At 38.9% G+C, this 23,347-nt stretch overlaps 3 protein-coding genes across 7 annotated transcripts in view; 1 reads left to right on the forward strand and 2 right to left on the reverse strand.

Moving 5' to 3' along the window:
• Positions 1 to 403: 403 nt before the first annotated feature.
• On the reverse strand, positions 404 to 763 carry LOC108050404 (protein new-glue 1-like). Its single transcript, XM_017132084.2, has one exon. It carries the CDS (start codon positions 761 to 763, stop codon positions 404 to 406), a length of 360 nt encoding a protein of 119 aa, XP_016987573.1.
• A 1,845-nt stretch (positions 764 to 2,608) lies between these two features.
• LOC108050442 (brain-specific angiogenesis inhibitor 1-associated protein 2) overlaps positions 2,609 to 23,347 on the reverse strand; it is a 35,187-nt gene continuing 14,448 nt past the window's right edge. The window contains exons 2-13 of one of the 4 annotated variants that reach the window (XR_001769592.1): positions 18,184 to 18,835; positions 9,764 to 9,839; positions 9,574 to 9,657; positions 9,398 to 9,459; positions 8,596 to 8,793; positions 8,466 to 8,531; positions 7,746 to 7,982; positions 6,962 to 7,184; positions 6,168 to 6,850; positions 5,959 to 6,110; positions 3,097 to 3,203; positions 2,609 to 3,027 (exon numbers count right to left, since the gene is read on the reverse strand). Coding sequence is in view for 3 of the 4 variants with exons in the window: in XM_017132133.2 (XP_016987622.2) it covers positions 3,680 to 5,051; positions 5,959 to 6,110; positions 6,168 to 6,850; positions 6,962 to 7,184; positions 7,746 to 7,982; positions 8,466 to 8,531; positions 8,596 to 8,793; positions 9,398 to 9,459; positions 9,574 to 9,657; positions 9,764 to 9,839; positions 18,184 to 18,228 (3,198 nt within the window). In the remaining variant the exon portion in view is untranslated. Of the gene's footprint in view, positions 5,052 to 5,958; positions 6,111 to 6,167; positions 6,851 to 6,961; positions 7,185 to 7,745; positions 7,983 to 8,465; positions 8,532 to 8,595; positions 8,794 to 9,397; positions 9,460 to 9,573; positions 9,658 to 9,763; positions 9,840 to 18,183; positions 18,836 to 23,347 lie in introns of all 4 variants that reach the window. The other 3 variants (XM_017132135.1, XM_017132134.2, XM_017132133.2) reach the window with 3 other exon arrangements.
• LOC108050443 lies at positions 18,843 to 20,320 on the forward strand. 2 transcript variants are annotated; one of them, XM_017132136.2, is made up of 3 exons: positions 18,843 to 19,035; positions 19,404 to 19,953; positions 20,018 to 20,320. In XM_017132136.2, exons 2-3 carry the CDS (start codon positions 19,419 to 19,421, stop codon positions 20,185 to 20,187), a joined length of 705 nt encoding a protein of 234 aa, XP_016987625.1. In that variant the 5' UTR covers positions 18,843 to 19,035; positions 19,404 to 19,418; the 3' UTR covers positions 20,188 to 20,320. The 2 variants fall into 2 exon arrangements, with proteins under 2 accessions (XP_016987625.1, XP_016987626.1); XM_017132137.2 differs by having other exon boundaries at positions 18,843 to 18,965.

Genomic DNA, 23,347 nt, shown 5'->3' on the forward strand with positions numbered 1-23,347 from the left:
TGAAGATACAGAATTTTAGAGAATTGAACCACAATCATTTACATATATTTCAAATTGAAACCAAGATTTAAACGCAGATTTGTACAGAATAAATCCACAATCATATGGAGTATGTATGCCACTTTGAAATCGGATTTTTGAAAGAAAAGTTATGGGCTTAAAAGTGCAGTTATTGGGTTAAAAATTTAGTATCGCAGGATCGATGGAGTTTACTTTAATAACTTAATCTAATTATAATCAGATCTCTGATTAACACACGGACCATTCAATTTTTTTCATTTAATTTTGCGAATGTAATAAAAACTAAAATACAAGTAAAATAACAAAGGTGTTAAAAAATATATGCTTAAGAGTCGCCTAGCCAAATCTTTTGGGTCTGAAGGTTCGAGTTCGGGAATCTGCTTCAATCCTTATCCGCACCTCCGCGTTTGTGGTGGATCTTACGGACCGTTCTTGGCCTCTTGATCTTGCGCTCGTAGTGGATGACGGTGGCCTTCTTTTTGGTGGATGCCGTGGTGGTGGCTGCAGTGGTGCTGGTGGTGGTGGCTGACGCTGCAGACGACGTTGTTGTAGCCGTGGTCGGATCAGCGGGGGTAGCAGGATCAGCGGGAGTAGCGGCAGGAGTGGGTGTAGCGGCAGCGGGGGGCGTAGCGGAAGCGGGGGGCGTTGCGGAAGCAGGGGGCGTGGCGGGACCGGTGCCAGCACCCAAGGAAGTCGCAACGAGGGCCACCAAGCCAAGGAACAGAGCTATTTGGGATCGCATCTTGGTTTATATCTTCAGATACTGTGACTGATGTGCCTCTTCTGGCTGAAGCCAGTGTATTTATAGGCAAATCGGTGGAACATGTTTTTAGAATTGTTTGTTTAAGCGATTCAGCATATGCCATCAAAAATTATTTAGAACTAGGTTGTTCATACAGAGATGGTCGCCAGCTTATCATAGGCCTATAGTCTCACTCAAAATAAATATTTAAACAACGACAAATTAGCAGTTTGTGTCTTTTAGAAGGTCCAAATTGGAAGCTTGTAGTTGTAGAAACAAACATAAACAAACGTACATAAATTAAATGTCCTTCCAGAATCCGCGTAGTCCTATAATGTTTATAAGATATGGTCAAGACCATATTATTTTAAAACCTACTATTCCATTGAGAGCCAGTTCGAATAGTGTTTCACTATGTAGATATATGTACGAAAAATAAATATAAAGTAATGACCACCGACGATCTTTTTATTCGCGTCGATGGTTTTATTTTTTGTCCAGTTGCACAATGTGAAAAGAGTATTTAAAAAGAATAGTTCAAAATGGAAGCTTTCTTTCTGGTTTTCATTTTTTTCATATTTTAACGACCAGCGAAAGGCTGGATTCAAAAAGGACATTTCTGGACATTATTATTTGTCTACAGTCATAAGTTTATTTCCAAAAGCTTATAGCTTGCACCAATTAAAAGTCACATATTTCATATTTCTCTTTATTTAAATATTTATTTTGGTTGAGTATATATAGGCCTATGAAAAGCTAGCTGTACTAACAACCTAGTTCTAAATAATTCTCGATGGCATATGGTGAATCGCGACTATGCACACACCAATATTTTGTTTGCTTAAACAAACAATTGTAAAACATCTTCTACCGATTCGCCTATAAATACTCTGGCTTCAGCCAGAAGAGACACATCAGTCACGGTATCTGAAGATATAAACCAAGATGCGATCCCAAATAGCTCTGTTCCTTGGCTTGGTGGCCCTCGTTGCGACTTCCTTGGGAGCTGGCACCGGTCCCGCCACGGCACCTGCTGCCGCCACGCCCCCTGCTTCCGCTACGCCCCCGCTGCCGCTACGCCCACTCCTGCCGCTACTCCCGCTGATCCTGCTACCCCCGCTGATCCGACCACGGCTACAACAACGTCGTCTGCAGCGTCAGCCACCACCACCAGCACCACTGCAGCCACCACCACGGCATCCACCAAAAAGAAGGCCACCGTCATCCACTACGAGCGCAAGACCAAGAGGCCAAAGAAGGTCCGTAAGATCCACCACAAACGCGGAGGTGCGGATAAGGACTCCAAGCACAAAAGAGAATCCCGCCGGAATTAAAGCAGATGCCCTCAGACACAAAGGATTTGGCTAAACGACTCTTAAGCATAAATTTACCCCTTTTGTTATTTTACTTTTACTTTAATTTGTATTACATTCACAATATAGTTTTTATACCCTTGCTGCTGTTACAAAAATTAAATATTCTATATTTCGATTTCGATGCTTAAAAACAATGAAGCCGACATATCCGGACTTAAATCGGATGTCTGTAAGAAAAGTTATGGGCTTAGAAGTGGAGGTTTTTGGTCACTTTTCAGCAAAAGACATTTTTCGAAAATTTGGAAAGGGGTAACATCATTAAAATGACGGAAAATCGACCCGAAAATACAAAAAAAAACTGGAAAAGCAGATCTTTAGAACATTTAACCACAATCATTTTGAGGTATGCCACTTTGAAATCGGATGTCTGTAAGAAAAGTTATGGGCTGAGCAGTGAAGGTTTTTGGTCACTTTTCCAACGATGATCTCTCCGCCGATAGTTGAATATCCCATTAAGATTCCATTACAATTGTGAACTTTATAAGGTTTATTAATCATTATGGTATTTGAATATACATTTCGAACTTTAACATAGAGTACATACAAACAGAATGTTTAACAAACAGTACGACTTAATGACTACCAAATTATCCAGGCCCATAAGCAACTGGAGGGTCTAACTGATAATGCCTTTAATTGTATATGCGCTATATAAAACGTGTGATTTGTATAGATTGCGTTGTTGTTGTTTTGTGTTTGGTGTGTGGATTAGTGATTAAGAGTGGTGGTGTGGCTGGAGCTTTCGGTTCGTCCAGTAAACCCATTGGTCACAGGGAAAACTCCACCTTCCGCTGTCGTTGCTACTTGTTCACACTCCGATAGATCATCGGGGCCGATCGGTCGTTCGTCTTGGTGTGCCGCAACTTGACCGTGGCGAACTGACAGGCTCTGCAAAAGATCAAGGACTTGTCCAGTTGAGGAAGGCGATCCTCCACAGACGATGGGACCTCTACTTACGGCTGGCAAAATACAACCTAATGCGGGGGATGGTGGGGCTAGCTGGGATACACGGACTCGCTACTGGTCAGTAACCTATGGAATAGTTGCGGTATATACCGCGCCTGCTAGAAAAGCAATTTACGTTTGCATTATTCCGACTAACAAATTGTGAACTTATGAGGCATATAGCTTAGTCTTAAACGAATTAAAATTTAATGATATGCATGCAGGCACCGAAACTCAAGAAGGAGAATGTTTTATGAAGAGGTCCTTGTTCTATGAAGTTTCCTCTGATTTTGTTCATCGTTGGCAAACACAAAAGTATTTAAATAGCTTTTAAAATTAAAATAAGATATGTACATACAATAGAACAAACAAAACAGAACTTGCCTTAGACTAAAACTAATGAAATTATACAGGGTAAATATTGCTTAAATTCAAACGAGGGACACAAGGCAAACTGGGAAAGGGTTGGGATGACCGGGATCACTGTAGACACGTCCATTCCCCAGCTGCCCCTCCTCCACTCACTCTCTGCCCATTTTCTTAACCGGTAAGAAGACGGCGAAACTCTCGTCCTCGATCCTTAACCCTTTCCCCCTTACTTCAGCTTGGCACTCGCCGACTTCTGGCCATGCTGCTCCTGATCCCAGAAGTCGTACCATGGCCCGTAGCTCTTGTTTCCGGCCAGACTCTTGGAGTTCCGCTCCAGAGTGGCACTGCTGCTGCTGATATTATTGCTGGCGGATGCGGAGGACTTGAGGAGGCGTGTGCGCGGCAGGATGGTGGCCGTTGGAGCACCCGAACTCGCAGTGGAGTTGCGGGTGAGAGTGCTGTCCTGCTCCTTGGAGGAGCCCTTCTTCAGCGTGTTGGTCGCCGTGGTGGATGTGGAGGAGCGGAAGGTGTGGAACTCCATCTGCTGGTGCTGCTGCTGCTGATGATGCCGTCGTAACTTGTCGTCCTTTCGCACCAGGTGATCGTTGATCACGATACAGTCGTAGGGATCGGAGCTGGTGGACTTCAGCTCCGCATCGGACTCCTCCTCGTCCTCGCTGGTATAGTACTGCTTCAGTATGTCCTGGCGCTTCACCGTCTTCATGACCAGTCCATGACCATGGCTGTTGTTCTTGCCCTCGTCAAAGAAGTTGTTCACATCGCTGAGCTTCAGTGTTCCATGCTCATCGCTGTCACCTTCGTCCGTGGATTGGGGAAATTGTTGCTGCTGGGAAGGCTTGGAGCGACTCAAGGTCTGGGATTTGTGCTGTGATCCTGTGCCGGATACCTGTTTGTCCAGCTTGCGATGTTGCTGCTGCTGATCCTGCGACTGACCACCACGTCGCATGGTGCTCATCCTGTCCGCTTCCGTGGGCTCCTCAATGTCAATCTCTATGGTCTTCATGATCTTCATTCGCGATTTGGGAGTGTAGCTGCTCCTCTGCTGCTGCTGCTGCTGCTGTTGTTGCTGTGGCGGCTGCTGTGGACTCACCCCATAGATATTCTCATCCTCATCCCCATAAAGTTCCGTGCTAGTCAGGCTGTCCTTGCGTTCCCGCTTCTCCTGCGAGGAACTCGAGTTATGCGACTTGGTCAGCGTTCCATTGCGATCCTCGTCCGAACGTCGCTCCAAATCATCCCGATCGCGCATCTCCTCCAGATTGGGTGCTGCCACCAGGTCGCGGTGTTGCCACAAGGACATGCCGGCCAGGATATCCTCGCCGCTGCGTCCGCCTCCGAATTTCCAAAACGATTTGGTGCGTTTAAGACCCGCACTGGATGCCTGCAGGATCTCGTCATCGGAGGCAATCAAGTCGTAGCGCATCTTGCCCACTCCTCCGCTCTGCCGGCTCAACCGATGGAGACTCTTGTCGTCGATCTGGCTGTCAACGCTGTTCCGGAAATTGCGGTTCAGCGTCCACGAGGCCACATCCCTGGGCACCGTGTGGGTGTGCGAATTGGTGTCCGCCCGACGTCTACTTTGTGGACACGCATTGAATATTTCGTGGTGGGATTGGAGGTTTTGGTGTGGTTTCAGAGTGTTCGTGGTGGTGTGTGTGTGTTTTTGGGTGCATTTTTGGGTGGTTAACACAGAGGATGACAACAGGGCATAATGGCGATACATGAAATCAAACAAGAACGAAATAGAAGCAAATGAAAATAAATAAATTCAATCAAATTAGCAACTTCAAATCAGGCAGCAAATGGAATAAATAAAGTGGCAAAGACTTAAGTTATATGGGCAATGCTAATTAGGATTAGTGACACAGGAAAATAAAAAGCGGGGATGCACTTGCTTGTCTTGGAGAGCAGAAATTAGGTAAATAAACTCCATTTGGTCTGCTACACGATAATCTAACTCGATTTGATACATTCCAAAATTTACATTATTAAAAAAGCAATCCAAAATGTTAAATATAGTCTAAATTATCAAATTTTCTAAAGTGGAATTGGAACAATAACTCTTCGAATCAACATAATTTAAAGCGCTTTATCCTTGTATCTCTCGCTCTATATTTTTTAGATCCAAAGAGTTAAAGTTTCATTTTGAAGTTTGGAATATAAATAACATATCTGAATGTAATTTAAATAAATTGCTTAGTTATTATTATGATTAAATCATAGTAACCCCATTTTAACAGTCAAAAGTAGTTATTGTCTTCAGTTTAGATTTAGCTTTCTTTAAATTGAATTTAAATGGTATGTTTATTAACACATTTTTTTTGCTCTCCAAGGAATTTCTTACAACTACTATTGGTAATACTCTAGTAGACGGCTCTTGACAAACATTTTTATAAAATTAAGATATATATCAGGTGTTTTTTTGGGTTTTAAGTGATGAAACCCATCTTCTAGAGTATTACCCCATATGTCTACTCCACCTACCGAATGGGCACTCGCTGTGTGGCTGGCTCCTCATCGGAATAGTCCACTTCCGGCTGCGGAGGTGGCTCATTGGCGAATCCACTGTCATTGCTGCTGTGCAGCGAGGTCTTGGCAGCCACTCCGGATTTTCCTGAAGGATGGCTCTTGGAGCTCTATAAGATAATATCCTTAAGCGAGGGTTTCCCAATAAAATCGAATAGAAAACCCACCTGCACACCATTCAGTAGCTTTTGCTTGCGTCTCTCCACCGCCGCCGTGACTCCTCCATTGGAGGCACAGAAGCTTTGCGAGCTGTTCAGCATCCTGGTGGACTGGCTCTGCTGGCCATTGGGCACTGGAGCTGGTAGTGTGGGTGGTGGACCCGGACGCGGATTGGCTCCAGAACCAGGACGGTACTTCTTCTGCTGCTTGATGGTGTCCCCAAACATCCGCGTGGGCGAGGACTCCTCGGCACTGTGGTTCCTTCGCCTCCGATACGTTGCCTCATGGCTCTCCATCAGCTCCAGCTGCGCCTCGTAATCCTGCTGCTGCTGTTGCTGATAATTTCGCAGGCCACCTCCACCGGAACCGGATCCCGAACCACCTCCATTCCGCTCGTAGCTCATTAGCATATTCTCGTATCGCCGACCACCGGAAGTGGCTGCCTCCGAGGATTCCGCATTGGTGTAGGCCACCGGGAACCAACCGAAGTGCTGCGTCCGTAGATTCTCACCGAACTGCCAGCCCTTGGCTTTTCCGCCCACCAAGGCGATGCGGTCACCCTCCTCGAAGGACAATTGGTTCTCCCCGGAGGGCATGTAGGCGTAAAGGGCCTTCACCAAGGGACGCTGATCACCGCGCTGATCGTCCACCAAAGGCGACAGCTGCTCCTCAATGATCTTGTGTTTGTTGCCTGTTAATTAAATGTTAAAATTATTTCTGATTCTCAGAGGGAAAAAATTCTAGAAAAAACTCAAATGGAATTTAAATTTCTACAATGTCATTTCTATACATAAAAACCCACCTGAACTTTGACCAGTGCCCACCAAGGCCAGATTGAAGTCGGATTTGGCACGTGGCAGCGAGTTTTGGGCGTAGTGCGACGCTCCAGCAATGCCCATTCCGGAAATATTTTCCCGCTCGTGCAGAGTCCGCATATCACCATATGGGGCATCGATGCTGCGCGACTTCTTCAACTGGGCTCCGTGGCTCTGGAGGTGATCATCGTCTCCGTCCTTAATGCGCTCCTGTTCAAATAAATAGGTTTTAGGTTTAGGTTTTTATTAGGTTTAGATTAGGGTTTTTAATTTTAATTTTTAATTTAAAGATAAAATATATATCAAGAAGGGATAGAAATTTTTGTGTATGTTGGCTTTCTTTTTAAGGCATATTCCCAACAATTCTCCCACATTTTTTTAAGTGCGAACAATAATTTTCTTAACCTATTTTAAACTGACTATTTATATTTGATTACTCAACCACAAATTTAATTTCCTTTAGCCAATTTCGTTCGAGCACACAAACCGCTAGTTAAAATTAATGATAAAGAAAACTATAATATCTTTTTGTTAAAAATAAACTTGAATGAGGGTTACAATTACATTAAGACAAATTTCTGTAATGAGAACTTGGTCTCGATAACCCAAAATTCGTATATTACAAATCATATTGTTTTGTTCAACAGTTTTGTTTTCATTGTACGGAAAATAGAAGAGCTGGGTGGTTAACAGAGTGGTTAGCGCCCAATCGGATGGGATCGGATGGATTTTGATGGGATCGGATGGATATAATGGACGGAGATGACTCACCAGGCGCCGCATGTTGCCGCTGTTGTTGCTGATGTTGTTGTGGCCATTGGTGCTGCTGTAGCCGTTTTCATACGCAGCCGGGGGAATGATCTCACGAGAAGCGGCAATCTCTTGCCAATTTTCGAAATTATTATCAATTACCGTCTTGCCGGTGGTGTGGTAGGCCATCCAGTGCTTGGCGATGGAGCACTGGCGCTCCAAGACGAATCCGTACCGTCGGCGCTCCTGTGTCATGGCCTTTTTGTCCAGAACGGAAGTGGGAAAGAATGGTAGAGTCATACATGGCAATAAATTTCTAATGTTTTTTAGGAATCATTTGAATATTATCTTAGTATTTTAAAAATAACATTTTTATAAAATCATAAGTGAAACGGGTGAATAAAAGATCAATCTTTGAAAGCTTTGTTTTGGTTTGTATTATTTTGTTTAAAAATCATATTTAAAATGACCTTCAAAATGGCACAAAATAAAGAAAATATTACCAAAAAATGAGTCCAAGAAAATTTACTAATCTTTGAGATCATATTTCCTAAATATAAGATGACTTTAATAGTTTTAAAGTAATTTTAGTACTTGGTTGAAAATAAAACTTTTTATATCAGCTTCTTATGCAAAATGTACTTTTGAATCTTAACACTTTTTGTATAAGACTTAAAAGTTTTTATGTTTTTTTCTGTGTAATGTGTGGATTAAGATTCGGCTAGCAGCCAATGAACTTACATTCTTGTAGCTCTGATCGCAGAATACATCAAGCTTTTTCTTCTGGTCCTCGAGCAATTGGAGGCTCTGTGGGAAAGTGATGTTTTTTGGTGGTTCTTCGCATCGTTTGAATATATGTATATCCACTCACCCTCAGCTCCTTCTCGGTATTCTCGGGCGTGGCCTTTTTCTTGCGCTGCTTCTTCATCGTGGATACCGCCTTCTGGTAGCTCTCCATGCGCACCTTGTGCTGCTGCAGGAACTTCTTCTGCTCATGCTGCACCACCTTCGTGTCCTTCTCCAGATTTGTCTCCAATGGCACCAATAGATCCACGTAAAAGGCTTTTAGCTGCAATTTAAAAATTGTAATGATTAGATGATTTTTTACCTCTGGTTTGGTTCTTTAAGTTTTTTCATATTTCAGCATAAATCTTAGTTTTTACTGCTATTGTCATTGATTACTTTAATGATACTTCAGTCTTCACTGAATCAAGTTTTAAAATAATTTTACGTTACATATTCGAATTCCATAAGCGAAGTACCTCACCATCACATTTATTGATTGTCCACAAAGGACAGTATTAAATACTAAGCCACACGTTAATAAAAAAAAAAAAAAATATTCAAATTAAATGTTTTTATTCTTTAAGAAAATTTAGCTTTCAACCTGTAGTATTTTTCTTAAATAAATAATATTATGCTCATTTAAAACAAGATATTAAAAGTTATAGACAGTAAGTTAACTATTATGGAAATAATTGATTTACATTTATTTTCGAAAAAATTGTTTTTTTTAATCGACAAAAGCTTTTCATTTTTAATATAAACTCCTATCAATTTTTTTAAAATTAAAATGAGATATACCAAGAGTTGTAAGTACTTTTAAAAACTATGTATCTAAGCATGGGTCAAATATAAATTGATTACTTTATTATAACCCTCAGGTTACTTACAATATTCATCTGCTGCTCCTGTATCTCCTTGTTGACATTCACAACGCTCATCAAAGCCGAACCTGAATGAATAATGGGAATATAAAAGAGTTAAGTGTGAGTTAATGTCCATCCCCCGCACTGTCACTTTTTTTTGCAGGTTTGATGAGGTTTGAGGTCTCCACTGGGAGTCTTACCAATATCGCCCGTTCCGCTTTGCTGGGCGTTCATCGCAATCTTGGCCAATGCTTCATTGAATAGACGCGAGGCGGTTGCGGCACCTGTTGCATGAAATGGCACGGAATGCATTGCAAATTAGTTAACTGTACCCACTTGCAGCAGTCGATTATGGTATACACTATACGAGTATACGAGGTATATACATACCGTGCAACGCCTTGAGGTAGCTTTTGCCCGCCGCAATCAGTTGCCTTGCACCCGGATTAAATCTGTCGAGTATGTTCTGCAAGCGAGAGGAGATCGATGGCGTCGTTAGTTCGGATATCCATATGCTAGCTTATCGCACGGTTAATTAAATGTAATTTACAGGCCAGCATGCACCAACATTTCAATTTCATTAGTTATAAACATTTCCCATTCCCCCCTTTAAAAGTTGGTAATGGTTTTCCCCGTTTTGCCGCGGGCAGTAAAAGTCGGATTGTATAAGTTAATTTGAGACAATGTTGTGGTCAGGCAGCGACATCGTTAGTTCCGTGTAGCCAACTGAACATACTCGTAATGCTAATTGTTCGTTTAGCAATATCTCATCTATGATTTGTCGGTGAATGTAAATGAAAGTTATCTTATAAATCGGCAAACAAGTGTGGGAAATGTATTTTAAGTACTAGCGGTTCTGGTGTAAAAATAGATAATGTTATTGCAGCAATAAAATGCATTCATATTTACCATCTTATTTACGAATTTTATAGTTACGAAATGTACATTCTGAAACGTGATCCAAATAAACCAGTTCACTTATCATTAGTATCTCCTAATACTACCATAGCATTGTTAAACCTGTTCGGCTAATAAATTTCGCGAAAATAAAGTTTGAATTTACTGGTTGCAGTTTTTACTACCGGTAGTAAAATTTTTACTTAACAACAAATGAGGAAGAGTTCAGTTCACGTTTCAAAGTAGTTTTAAGCTTGATTAATTTTAACTTGATCTAGTTTTTAGTTGATTATAATTTTAAAGATTTGGGAAACAGATTTCAGATTTTGAGTATTGTCTAAATAAGAAATAATTATTTATATAATTTCGCTTCAGCTAGTTTATTCAATTGAACAGTACTTATCTAAGTAACTAACAAAGCACCACCTCACTTTTTGTTTTGAGTTTAGCTCTATAGAATATTTAAATTAAAACAAAATTATCTGTGCTTAAATAATATTATTCACCTCGCAGATCATCAATCATCACTTCACTTTAATCCTCTAAGTGTTGTGGGCCTAACACCTCAAGTGATTTATCATCTTCAGAACTCCTCCATAATCAAATCTATTTAAATACGAATTACACCATCTACATAAATCTATATGTGGAAATGAGTCATTCATCCGATCAATTGATCTTAGATAGGGCCTCGGAAAATGCGAAATGATGAACAGGCAAACGACAATTAATTAACAACTTGGCACATGATTTGCATACAATTCGCGACTGAGCTTTCAGGTGAAGCTGCATTACTGCGGGATGACGTGAATGGATGAATGGATTGCCATGTGGAAGGGAGGCTGACATCACCAGAGTGTTGACATTATAAAACACCATAAAACATGACAAAGACTCACTTTGGTCCTGGGCTTGGCCTAAAGTTGAGTTGGCGAACAGACAATGCCGAGCACTTAACACGCAAACCCAAAAACAAAAACCAAACAAATTGAATTCTCTTTGGTCACAAAGCGTTTGCATTGTTCCAAAGCCACACTTTTTAAATGTTCGTTAGGAACTATCCAATACTTGCGGGTTAAGTATAATTGATTGTTGTTCTTGATATAGCCAAGAAATACTTTGACACCCAATCACTTCCGTCCATGAGTCGATCAAAAGCTTGGCACTCACGTCTGACTACCGAATTCCAATGGCCAGTAAGTAATTAGCAACAAAATGTCAAAAACCCATATGTAAACAAGGCATTCTGTGCGGAACAGTTCGCTTCGCTTGTGACTTGGGTTATTGTCAAATATTTACGCCTCGACATATTTGCTTTTCTAAATTTATTGGCCGCAATGTGGCTGCAAGGCGTGGGAATGAAACGAGCCAGCACTCGAGATCAGATACTTAGATACTCAGATACTTAGATACTCATAACCAAGGTCGTCTCCGTTTAACGATTCAACTTGCTCGAGTGTTTGTTTTTATGATCTACTAGCTGGCTGATTTAGTTCGAAACTTCACTCACAGATACAGATACAGATACAGATACTACTGCGAGTAAATCTGCATTTCGGTGTATCTTCTAATGTTTATTTTACTCAAGAGCACTTGACTTTGCTGACCTCAGTGAAGTTTATTTCATTTTGATATAGATACCCTAATAGCACGTACAGATACCCAAACGCAGGTAACTTTATGGATCCAAGTGCGTTTTCGAAGACCTTTGGGGCTCAACGTTTATGGGTTTATCAATGTTAATTGCTTCGTTTTTCTGCTCTCTGCGGTAAACACTTTTTGTGGTTAATGCAATCAAACTTTTGGGATTGATCTATGAGTATTTACTTGGGATTTACCCTACGATTCGTATAATGATTATACCCTTGACTGTAATTATGACAACAGATTATAAAATCAATGAGCAGAGCCAAGTATACATATGTTTATAAAAAGGTTTGTAGGAAAAAGACATTTTTTATATTTAGAGGATTCATGTTTTTCAAGCCTTAAACATCTTTAATAAATTACATTAGTATTACTAGCATTCACATTTTTTAAAGAAAGAGCTGGTAAAAAGAGTATTTAATTATTCCTTTAAATTCCCTTTTTTTATCTAAGTCCAATTCATTAAGATTATATCTTATTTGCTTTGAAACTTGTACTGCTCGCAATTAAATAACCAAAGTACGAATCAGGTTTCCTTTAAATGCGATGGCTATCAGCTCGTGTAATTGACCTAACGGCTCAACAAATTCCAGCTCGTTCGATCCAGCAATTAACATTTCTCCTTGTTCACCCACTCTTGTATTAAAGCTGACGTAATCGCCTATCACGCCCGCGAATCTGCAACCCACCGACAACACTTAACCCAAAATTAATTGAGGTAGTCTTGGCCAGAGTACAGTGCCCAGATCCCAATCCCCATTTAAAAACCCAGGCCCAAACCCAACCGACTTGGTCTCTAATCGTCGCTTAACATAAATCGCCACCAGTGAGCGCCACACATATGTAATTCATTTTAATTAAAACAGAGACTAAATGCAAAGCGTAGCACGAAAGCCCCCCTTTGCTTAAAACAGCCAACGAGGCGGAATGTTGGGCGGTACACTAAGAAAAACGTTTCTATTATTTATTTGGTATTATTAATTTGCCAAACCAAGTCAGGCCAGATTCAAATTTTCGTCTTAATTGTAAGCTAAAAGTAGGTATTAAGGGATAATGTAAAGCCGACTTTCAGTTTACCATATGACAAAACATATAGTGTTTTAAGAAGATAGTTTATAATTGTTTAATTCTTAGTAGCAGAAAATGGCTTAACTACAAAATATAAATTGATTGATATAAAAGTCATTTTGATTAATTTTTATTTTCTTTGCTCTTCATAGGAGGTTCAACTGATTGAATAATAAACTTTTATAGGATTATCATGGGTTTATTAAAAATTATAATATTATAAAATAATATGGTAATATATAAAATATTATAAAATACAGGGGTTTTTTAAAAGACTTTAGAGACGATCGAATATTACATTGTTCTGCTGTTTAAATGGTATGTTAATGGTAGTATTTAGCTATATTTCTTTCCGGTGTCATATTGGTAGTGAAGATAAGGAGAGTGGGGGGGGCCTTTGGAGAGCCTCTTTCGGGTTAGGCCATAATTCAGCGACGCCAGTGAGCGACACACCCACTTCAGAGCATGCGAGAATGCAGCACCAAGCGAAACAACAACAACAGTAAACCGCAATTATGCCAATTAGAAACCAACAAATGCAAAAAGCAACACGCAACAGGTTTGCCAGCAACAACAATTCAAAGGCGACGGCAACCCAAGTCAACTGTTGACAAAACCTCAACGAAGGCGTCAAGGCGCAACCAGTCACGCCCTCTTTCAGGTGGGGGAAGGGGGTTTTGGGAGTGGTAACCCCCCGAAGCTTAAGCCCCCCCTGCAAATCCCCTCTCTCCAAAAGATGAACGCAAAGTGCGTGAAAAATGCTAAACGTAAATAATTCTCGCTTGCGTGACTTCTTCCCAGGCAGTTGGAAAAGCAGCTCAAATGAAATTGTAATTTTGTCTAAGCGAAGAGTAGATGTCCTTGGCGATAGGGAAATATATATATGGAGATAGGACATGCCAGGACTTTAAGGACGAAAAATATAAGTGGACTCTGCTGTTTCCACTAGTGGTTTAAGTTAAAGATACAGCATGTTGTCATAGGTTGGTTTAAAAATTACAGATTTTTATGAAAATTTATCGGTGTTAAGTTAATCTATTTTTAATTTAATAATTCTAAGAAACAGTAGTAAAATAAATTTGAGTACTAAAATGTATTGCTTTTAAAAAGTTTTAAAAAGTAACTAGAAACATTTTAAGCATTTTTCCAAAAAAATATAACACATTAAATCTCAATATAATACAATTTACGTTATTATACAATATGATTATTATCGCAACACGGAAGACCAATTAAAATAGATTTACGAATTTATGGGTCAAGAAGAATAATGTGGGTTAAAATATTTTTTAAGGATTAAACTCTAAAAAATGGTAGTGTTTAATTAAAAATTAACCATTCTTAGCAAAAAAAATATTTAAATTGAGTAAAATTAAGGTATCAACCTATACTGTTTAAATCAATTGAATTTAGGCGTTTAAAAAACCCACACACAATCCCATCGGTTAGGGTACATGGGAAATGGACCCAGTGGGATTGGTAGGGCTTCTCGCCGGCGAGTCGTACGTTAACCCAGTTCCATTTGCCATGGTCATACCCATGCCCATGCCCAAGCTGTCCCCCAGATCCCTCCCTCGATCCAGACGATGTGACATCGTTCCGAGTGGCGGCGGCCCCTCTAATGCAGCAGCCTTAGAAATGCCTTTTAAGCATGGCAATCAGCTGCAGTCCACAGTTGCCAGTTCCCAGTTTTCAGTTTGCAGTTCCAAGTTCCCAGTTTATAGTCCATGTTTCGAAGTACACACTTGTCGCCTCTTTTCACAGCTCCAATCCGATCCCCCGGACCGTCTGTGGGCATTAGGTGGCTGCAATTTTAATTTATTTCTGCATTTCTTGCTGGAGCTTCAGCACATCGGACACCTTCGTCCCACTATGCAATATGTGCACCATGCTGAGGCCCAACTCTTGAGGGGCTTCACCTCCTGCTCCCCCAGCAGGTTGGCTTTTGTGTGGTCAGCTGGATGTCATTCTGATCCGATCACCGGCGGCAGGCTCTCACAGTGGCTTCGGTTTCGATTTATGTTGCGGGGAATGTGCCATAAATCTAAGCGAATGACAAACAATCCGAAGGCATTCATCGCCACCGCCAGTTTTCTGCTGGCAGCTGTTTGAAATGCGTTTTTAACATCGACTTGACGGCCCAACTTGCGGTTTTATTCGATCGGTTAAAAAAATAACATGTGGATTCACGTGAGAGGAGAACGGGTTGTTGATTGGAGAACATTTGAGGGGTGAAGTTAGTGGGCAATAAAGCAAAAACAATAAAATTACCTTGTTGACTCATAAAGAAAACAAATTATGTACGCAGAAAAATATATGCTTATTTTAAATTCAATAAATTTAAAGATAATAATCAGGAGTTTTTAAAAAACTATCCGCTTTTAGATAAACATATTCATATATTAAAAGGGAAAGTGAAAGCGGCTATTGCAATCATCTGTTGAGTACATCTCTCAACCAACTTTACTCGTTTGCCATTCAAGATTTATGGTTGAACGGAGTACAAGATTTATTACGGGTGCGAGCACAAAAAATTTCAGCAAGTTTCATAAATTACAACGAAGCTGGTGAATTATATAAGCATTTAAGTACATAAGAGATCTAAATTAATCATTTTTAACATAAAACTGCATCGAAAATAACAATAAATTATTAAGACAGCGGAAACGTATAAATTAGTGTTTTTGGGAAAACAAATGAATGTACAATAAGTATTTTTTAAAGGACTTAAATCTTAATTTTGTTGTGAGAAATTAAATAATCAAGAGATTTATGGAGAATAATTTTAAAAAAGTCATTGAAAAATAAGCAAAGATCAATCAATTAGCTAATGGGCAGTAAAATTCAACATTCCTGGTCCATTTGCGGTTATGCAAATGCAGAAACCCTCCTTAAACCGTTAAGTGTGTCAATTTTAGAAAGGCCAAAACGCGAGTCTAAATAAAGATAAGCAAAAGCGGTCTGCTAATGAGTTTAGAATAGTCAGCCGAAAAACGAATGCTATCGAATTAATTAAAACCCGTTCCAGAACTTGCACAGACCAACCCAGAAGTGAGTTCACACAGTGCCAGACGGAAAGACATGGCGATCTATTAAGCCAAACAAGGCAACAAAAAAAATGCAGTTAAAGAGCAAAAATGTGAAAATAAAATGTTGATATAATAAATCGATTGATAGACCAGTTCAGCCAGAGCAGTCAAGACAATTGCGCATAAATCACTGGGAATTAACTCATAATCTGGTATGTGTTGAGGAAGTGACTTCAGTTGATTGATGCACGGCGATTGAGATTCCAATTCCGATTTTTTCCTGCCATTGGCAGAGCGAGTTCGTTTCCTGAGTCTTTCGTTTGCACTCGGGTTTGTCAAGTGGGCCCCAACCCACTAATTAAAACAGCCAGCAGCACCTATTTATTCGATTTACATTACACGGCTGCGACGCTGTCACAAATGTATACCATAATAGTGCGAGAAAAAAAAATAAAAACATAAATAAAAACACAAGCGGGAAAAATGCAAATGGTGGTCGCGAAAATGCAGCCATGTGCAACAAGCCAAGGAAGCGGCCCAAAAACAAAATTTCCGCAATTTCAAGCGGCAGAAACCGCAGAAAACAGCAACGGCAAGTTTTCAAAGGAAAACAAAAAAAAAACTAAAAGTTACATAATGAAATAGATGCGCGAAATGTGCAATACGCCTCAAGTTGGGGCAGATGCAACCGCTGCAAAATGTAAAAAAGAGAAGCCGAAACTTGCCAAACTCTCGAGGCGGAGTCGTCGCGTCTGTCGTCGACTTGTGGTGATTTCGGGAGATTCGCAAACAAACAAATCAAACCTCCAATTGAACTCGTTTGCTAGCTTGGCTATACGGGCTTATAGCAGACGAATGTATATATGGCCAGAAATGTATGCCAAAAGAAACAACACAGCCTCCGTATGTCGTGACCAAATTTGGCTACGAATTTACAGCAGCAGCCCAACCGACAAGACAAAATTCACTTTCAAATGTTTTTTTTTGCCATTTTTATCGCCAAATATTTGTGGTTCTCCATTTATGATTTAAACACCCTTTTTAAGTGGTAGTTGAATTATAACCTCAAGTTGGTAACGATGACTTGGCATTATGTTTTACTAACTGCGCATAATAAAACATTCAAAAGCCAAAGCATAAAAACAAAAACACTCATTTTTTTACATTTTACGAACTCTAATATTAAATTAAAGGTTTATTCGAATTGGATTTTTTTATTAGGTCTATCACCATGTTTAATTTTCATTTAATTTTATTTTTATTTTCTTTGGATCCTACATAAACATTCATTTTATTACGGCCTTGTACATTTACACTTCAAGTCCTGGGTTCACTTTCAATTTATTTGCCTTAAATGAAACTGAGTCTATTAACTTTTACATTTTAATAATATACCTGTCAAACGGTCTCGTAAATATATAAAATGCATTAAAATTTTAATTTTGCTTTAATCTTTCTTTACACTTGTGAAATTTCAAGGGTATCCAAGAAAACTTTCAAGTCACGGTTTTTTGTTTTCATTTTGTAGATTAATTTTGGTTTCTTTCATTTGTAGCCATTTATGGAGATCGCGTGTGGCGATAAATTTAGTTTACAAAAAGAAAACGTTTAAAGTTATAAATTGTTTTCCAAAAGGCTAAACATCGTTATGAGTCTAACAGTGAATTAGTCGTAAGTGGCTAATAGAAATGGCCTTCATGCAATAGCTACGTTAGTATTTAGGTGTCAGTGGGATTGCATCATTTTCGATTCGACCCCCAGCTAAGTGGAGTAATTGGGGTACAAATTACAAATTTCTTTTACAACTTTTGAGTTTTTATTATCAGTGATATTTTGATGATGCTAAAAAATACTAAAACCTACAGAACTTTAAATTTGTGCAAGGCAAAATGTTGTTCAAAACGGTTTAACCTTATTTAGAAGACCAAGTTATTTATTTTTTAATTTTGATAATTTAGATTTTAGCATTTTAGTATTTTTTCTACGTAATTTATTCATGAAATTACACAGAAAACTGCAATATTTATTTCAAACATATAAATGACACCCCTGAATGCGTATAAATATTCTCTGTCACCCATTTTTCTTGGCAATTACCAACTCATACTCATAGAGTGGTTTAATTAATAAAACAAATACCATATGTTGTAATAATGAAAAAAAACGTACCCTGTACACGCCATCGACGAGTTTTGTAACTTCCTCGGCCTCCATTGTGGCTGGACTTATTTGCCGGGCCCTCCTGTCGATGGATGTGAAGTGGATTCAAGTAGCCGAAAACCGCGGGCTACTGATCGATAATGATGAATTGGGCGCCCGAAAGCCGAAAGCCGAAACACGAAAATCACTTGCAGCCCAAACAAAATTCACTTTCAACTGCAGCGCCCAAAAAATCAGACAAAAGTTGCGGCGCACTGCACTCGATTTTCACTTTCTAAAGTGGCACACACGGGGAGACACCGAAAAATTGACTGGAGGAGACCCGAAAGTGGCAAGAGACGTTGAACCGCGGCCGAAAGACTCGAATTTGGAGTAAACTTGTAACTTTGACTTTCGTTGCAGAATCTTGGAAATCTCGTTTCTGTCGTGACTTTCTTTTTGGCCGGCAGACGAAACTCAAACACCAACCGCACCACGTAACGCGATCCAGGCAAATGAAATGCCAACCGAGCCAAGAGCTTTGCTTTTCAGCTGGTTTGTTTCTATTTCTCGACGGGTTTTCTGGGGTCTTCGGGTCGTGTTTGTTGTTTGTTATTTGCTATTTGCCCAGCGACTTATCAACAACTTGTGGCTTCGGCACGTGATAGAGTTGTTCGTGGATCTGGAAAGAGAGAATCGGAAGTTTGGTCACTCAGCTGGCATAGAAAACGCATTAAATTCGAAGAGCAAAAATGCTTGGCAACCGGCAATATTTAATCGATACTCGCTAAGGATTTTTCACAGCCAAAGAGGTTAGACTTTGACGGGAAATATAGATAAATATAAAATTTAAGCCAGTTCTTAACTGATTTTTATAGAGTGGTAAGTAAATTTCATAAATAACCTCATTATTTGTTGGTTGTAATAGTTTTGCAAGCTTTATAATCTGGTTATCGTTTAAATTTGAAAAATTTATGTTGTGAAAGAAAAATAAGTAAAATAAAATATAAACTAACAATAATTTTAATTATTAAAGCAAAAATATATATTAATGGATTTATTATCAATCATAACAAAAAAGTCCTTTTAAATGTTAAATTGACATAAAATATAGATATCTTGCCCATCGATTTTTCCTAATTTTTTTCACTACAACGTATATGTATCTACAAATAATGTATTTATGAATAAACTTATATTTTTATTTATAACGTTTATTTAAACGCTTAAAACGATTTTTTTTGTAAAAGGTGTAAAACGTGAAAATGAGCAAACTAGACGACTTGCTGTCCAAAAAGAAAACGGTGGTCCCCGTTTTGGACCTGAGTCGCAGCAATATCCAGACGGTGGAGGAGTTCAAACGGCTGCTGGAGAAGGTGCCCGACTACAAGATGCGACCGGTGAAGGTGCGCGCCGAGGAGATAAAGATCCGGGAGAAGGACTACGCCTTCAAGATGCCCAAAAAGGAGATGCGAAAGTTGTTGAGGGCCAATGGAGAGCGGGAGGCGATGTACATCTATGCGGATCCTGTGCCCAGCGAAATGAAGGACGTGGTGCTGATGGAACTGTGTGCCGTGCCCATCGACTGGAAGATGCTGACCACTTTGAGGCCCAAGAACAAACAGGAGGAGGAGTACTTCAGCCGAATGGTTGAGATGGGAAAGTTGGAACTGAAAACAGAGGCCCGCGATCGCAGGGAATTCGCCCTCAACAACTGTGTCAAGAAGATCAAGAATAAATCGGGCATTGTGGAAACTAGACTGATGACCTGCGAATCCTGCGGCGAGGAAATGTGTTGTGGTAATAACAAAATAATATAACTAGATATTAGCAGACCTTACCTAACCAATCTATTTAATTTCAGGCAAGACTTGCGGTGACTTCAACTACGATCTTTACATTCGTGTCGAGGCCAGGGTAATTAAACCCAAACCTGCCGTTTTGTCCTCCAACAAGGCCAAATTAAATGGCCGCAAAAAGTCATCCGTGGGCGGAACCAAGATCAAGGTCAAAAAATCCTCCAACAAAGCATAAACATCAGAATTAGTCATTTACAAATATACCTAGCTTTTGTAACCATATTTATTTGCTACTACATTTTTAACATGACTATTATAATACTTAAATATATTCAACGTTTATGAAACTTATTGTTATATGACACATAAAAACTACTGGAATTTTTTATTTGTAAACTTTTAAAGCCATGTGTAGCATTTAATAAAGTTGCTAATTAATCAATAATAATCATGCCTTTACAAATTCAAGGTGTTAAACGAAAAAAACGCAAATTATATAAAATTCCAAGCCACATAAAACCTACTAAAAAACATTAACAACTTGGTCATTTCTATTGAGCGATTTATTTCCTACCAAAACAACATAGTTGCCATTAAAATATATAAAAAAAATTACTTAAAAGCTTAGGTAAATATGTAAATTTGTATAAATGTTTTTTTTTAACTTCTTCGCTCCTTTTGGTTTTTGTTCACTATAAATACTTATGCTTTTGTCTAAAGAAATCCACTTAACATCAACACTGTTAGCGAACAGCTTCAAAAAATGTTGTAAACTGCCGAAATAATGATCACAACTCAAATGCAAAATAGTAGAAATTTTCGACGTTTTTTCCCGCTCAACAAGCGACACTCTAGAGTTTTTTTTTTGCCGGTCAGTGGCACTAGCAGCATAAAAGCTCAAAATGAAATGGCTAAAATATTTAAATTGCCACAGAGCAACACAGCCGAGTGGCCATTAAGACAAAGCCAACAAGGTAACAGGGGTTCTGTGCTCAGAGGTCTGGAGAGACTTGGCTATCGGTTCCACAAAGTACACTCAGCGAAAAGCATTTATTCCAGCTATATTTTACAAATATTTAGGACGCATTCAATAGCTTATTGCTTTTGGTTTCAGAGTTCTTTAAATTAGAACATTTATTAGAAGATTGTACAAAAAATCAGTAAGTGCATACATACATATAAAGGAAGTTATAACTAATTAGTCATAAGAAAAATATTATCGAAACAATGTTAAGTAAGTTTCCAGAAATACTTTCGTTTAAAATTTCTTTAAGATTTTTTTTGGAAACCGATAAGCAAGAGCCTTAAAAAATATTTATTAAAAAGTAATAAGGTGGGTGTATTACTGAAAGATTTTTTGGTACTGATTGTAATCATTAAATTGCCTTGCAGATTTGCCGCTTATTGAACACTATTTTCCAGTAAAAACAATATCTATTTGATGACAAATTTTTGGATATTTTTCTTCATGTGATGGATGGAGGAAATGGCGCCAGAGGCGACTTCGATGCGTTGGCGACATCGCTCCAGTGGCAAGCAGCCACTTACAGCCCACGAATCGCTTGTGCAACAATTTGTGCAAGTTTCTGCTCTCGGCCAGAATTCAATGGCCGTGTTTTAGAGCCTGTCTCCATTTAATAAAGTTGCTAATTAATCAATAATAATCATGCCTTTACAAATTCAAGGTGTTAAACGAAAAGAACTCAAATTATATAAAATTCCACACCACATAAAACCTATTTATTTCCTACCAAAACAACATAGTCGGCATTAAAATATACAACAAATTTACTTAAGAGCTTAGGTAAATATTTGTATAAATGTTTTTTTTTAACTTCTTCGCTTTTTTTGGTTTTTGTTCGCTACAAATACTTATGCTTTTGTCCAAAGAAATCCACTTAACATCAACACTGATAGCGAACAGCTTCAAAAAATGTTGTAAACTGCCGAAATAATGATCACAACTCAAATGCAAAATAGTAGAAATTTTCGACGTATTTTCCCGCTCAACAAGCGACACTCTAGAGTTTTTTTTTTGCCGGTCAGTGGCACTAGCAGCATAAAGCTCAAAATGAAATGGCTAAAATATTTAAATTGCCACAGAGCAACACAGCCGAGTGGCCATTAAGACAAAGCCAACAAGGTAACAGGGGTTCTGTGCTCGGAGGTCTGGAGAGACTTGGCTATCGGTCCCACAAAGTACACTCAGCGAAAAGCATTTATTCCAGCTATATTTTACAAATATTTAGGACGCATTCAATAGCTTATTGCTTTTGGTTTCAGAGTTCTTTAAATTAGAACATTTATTAGAAGATTGTACAAAAAATCAGTAAGTGCATACATACATATAAAGGAAGTTATAACTAATTAGTCATAAGAAAAATATTATCGAAACAATGTTAAGTAAGTTTCCAGAAATACTTTCGTTTAAAATTTCTTTAAGATTTTTTTTGGAAACCGATAAGCAAGAGCCTTAAAAAATATTTATTAAAAAGTAATAAGGTGGGTGTATTACTGAAAGATTTTTTGGTACTGATTGTAATCATTAAATTGCCTTGCAGATTTGCCGCTTATTGAACACTATTTTCCAGTAAAAACAATATCTATTTGATGACAAATTCTTTGATATTTTTCTTCATGTGATGGATGGACGAAATGGCGCCGGAGGCGACTTCGATGCGTTGGCGACATCGCTCCAGTGGCAAGCAGCCACTTACAGCCCACGAATCGCTTGTGCAACAATTTGTGCAAGTTTCTGCTCTCGGCCAGAATTCAATGGCCGTGTTTTAGAGCCTGTCTCCGATTCTCCACTCCCCCAGGCCCCCCAATCCCCGACTTATTCTCAGTCTGCCGAGCTGCACAGCTTTTGATTACTAATGAGCCCAGTTCGGTTTTGAGCTCTGTCAGCCCCGATCGCAGCTCTGATTTATGCGGTTTATTTATGGAAATATCTATTCGCGTAGAAATTGAAAATTTACTTTGAATATCAAATTTATAGCCTGCCGGCACAGCCGGGGGCCAAAGCGAAGTTTTGCTCTGAATCTTAATTTGATTTTGATTTTCTTGCAACGAAGCCTGCAATTAATTGAAGAATGTGTAGATAAATGGAGTAGGCCTAATCTGATTAGGAATTACAAAATTTGATCTACTTTGTCTGTATAAATCACCTTACTAATCATTCGAAAATATTTGAAAATATTGAACAGGATGTTGACCATATAGCAAGAATAAAACCAATTTTGTGTTAGCTAAAAGTAATTTAGTGTTGTTGCTGAATAACTTTTCTTAGTTCAGAAAACTGTATTAAAAGAATATAGCTTTTTGAACTTAATCAAACAATAATACGAATTTACATCAAATTAACTATAAATTTTTGAAATAAATATTCCATTAGT

The sequence above is a fragment of the Drosophila rhopaloa genome, unplaced genomic scaffold, assembly GCF_018152115.1.
Source record: "Drosophila rhopaloa isolate 14029-0021.01 unplaced genomic scaffold, ASM1815211v1 contig_163, whole genome shotgun sequence".
NCBI classification, from domain to species: Eukaryota; Metazoa; Arthropoda; class Insecta; order Diptera; family Drosophilidae; genus Drosophila; species Drosophila rhopaloa.

Bases quoted from the DNA above. Each gene is read 5' to 3' on its own strand.
- LOC108050404 (XM_017132084.2), bottom strand. From the start codon at position 763: ATGCGATCCCAAATAGCTCTGTTCCTTGGCTTGGTGGCCCTCGTTGCG.
- LOC108050443 (XM_017132136.2), top strand. From the start codon at position 19,419: ATGAGCAAACTAGACGACTTGCTGTCCAAAAAGAAAACGGTGGTCCCC. The intron at 19,954-20,017 runs GTAATAACAAAA...ATTTAATTTCAG, and splicing joins CGGCGAGGAAATGTGTTGTG to GCAAGACTTGCGGTGACTTC.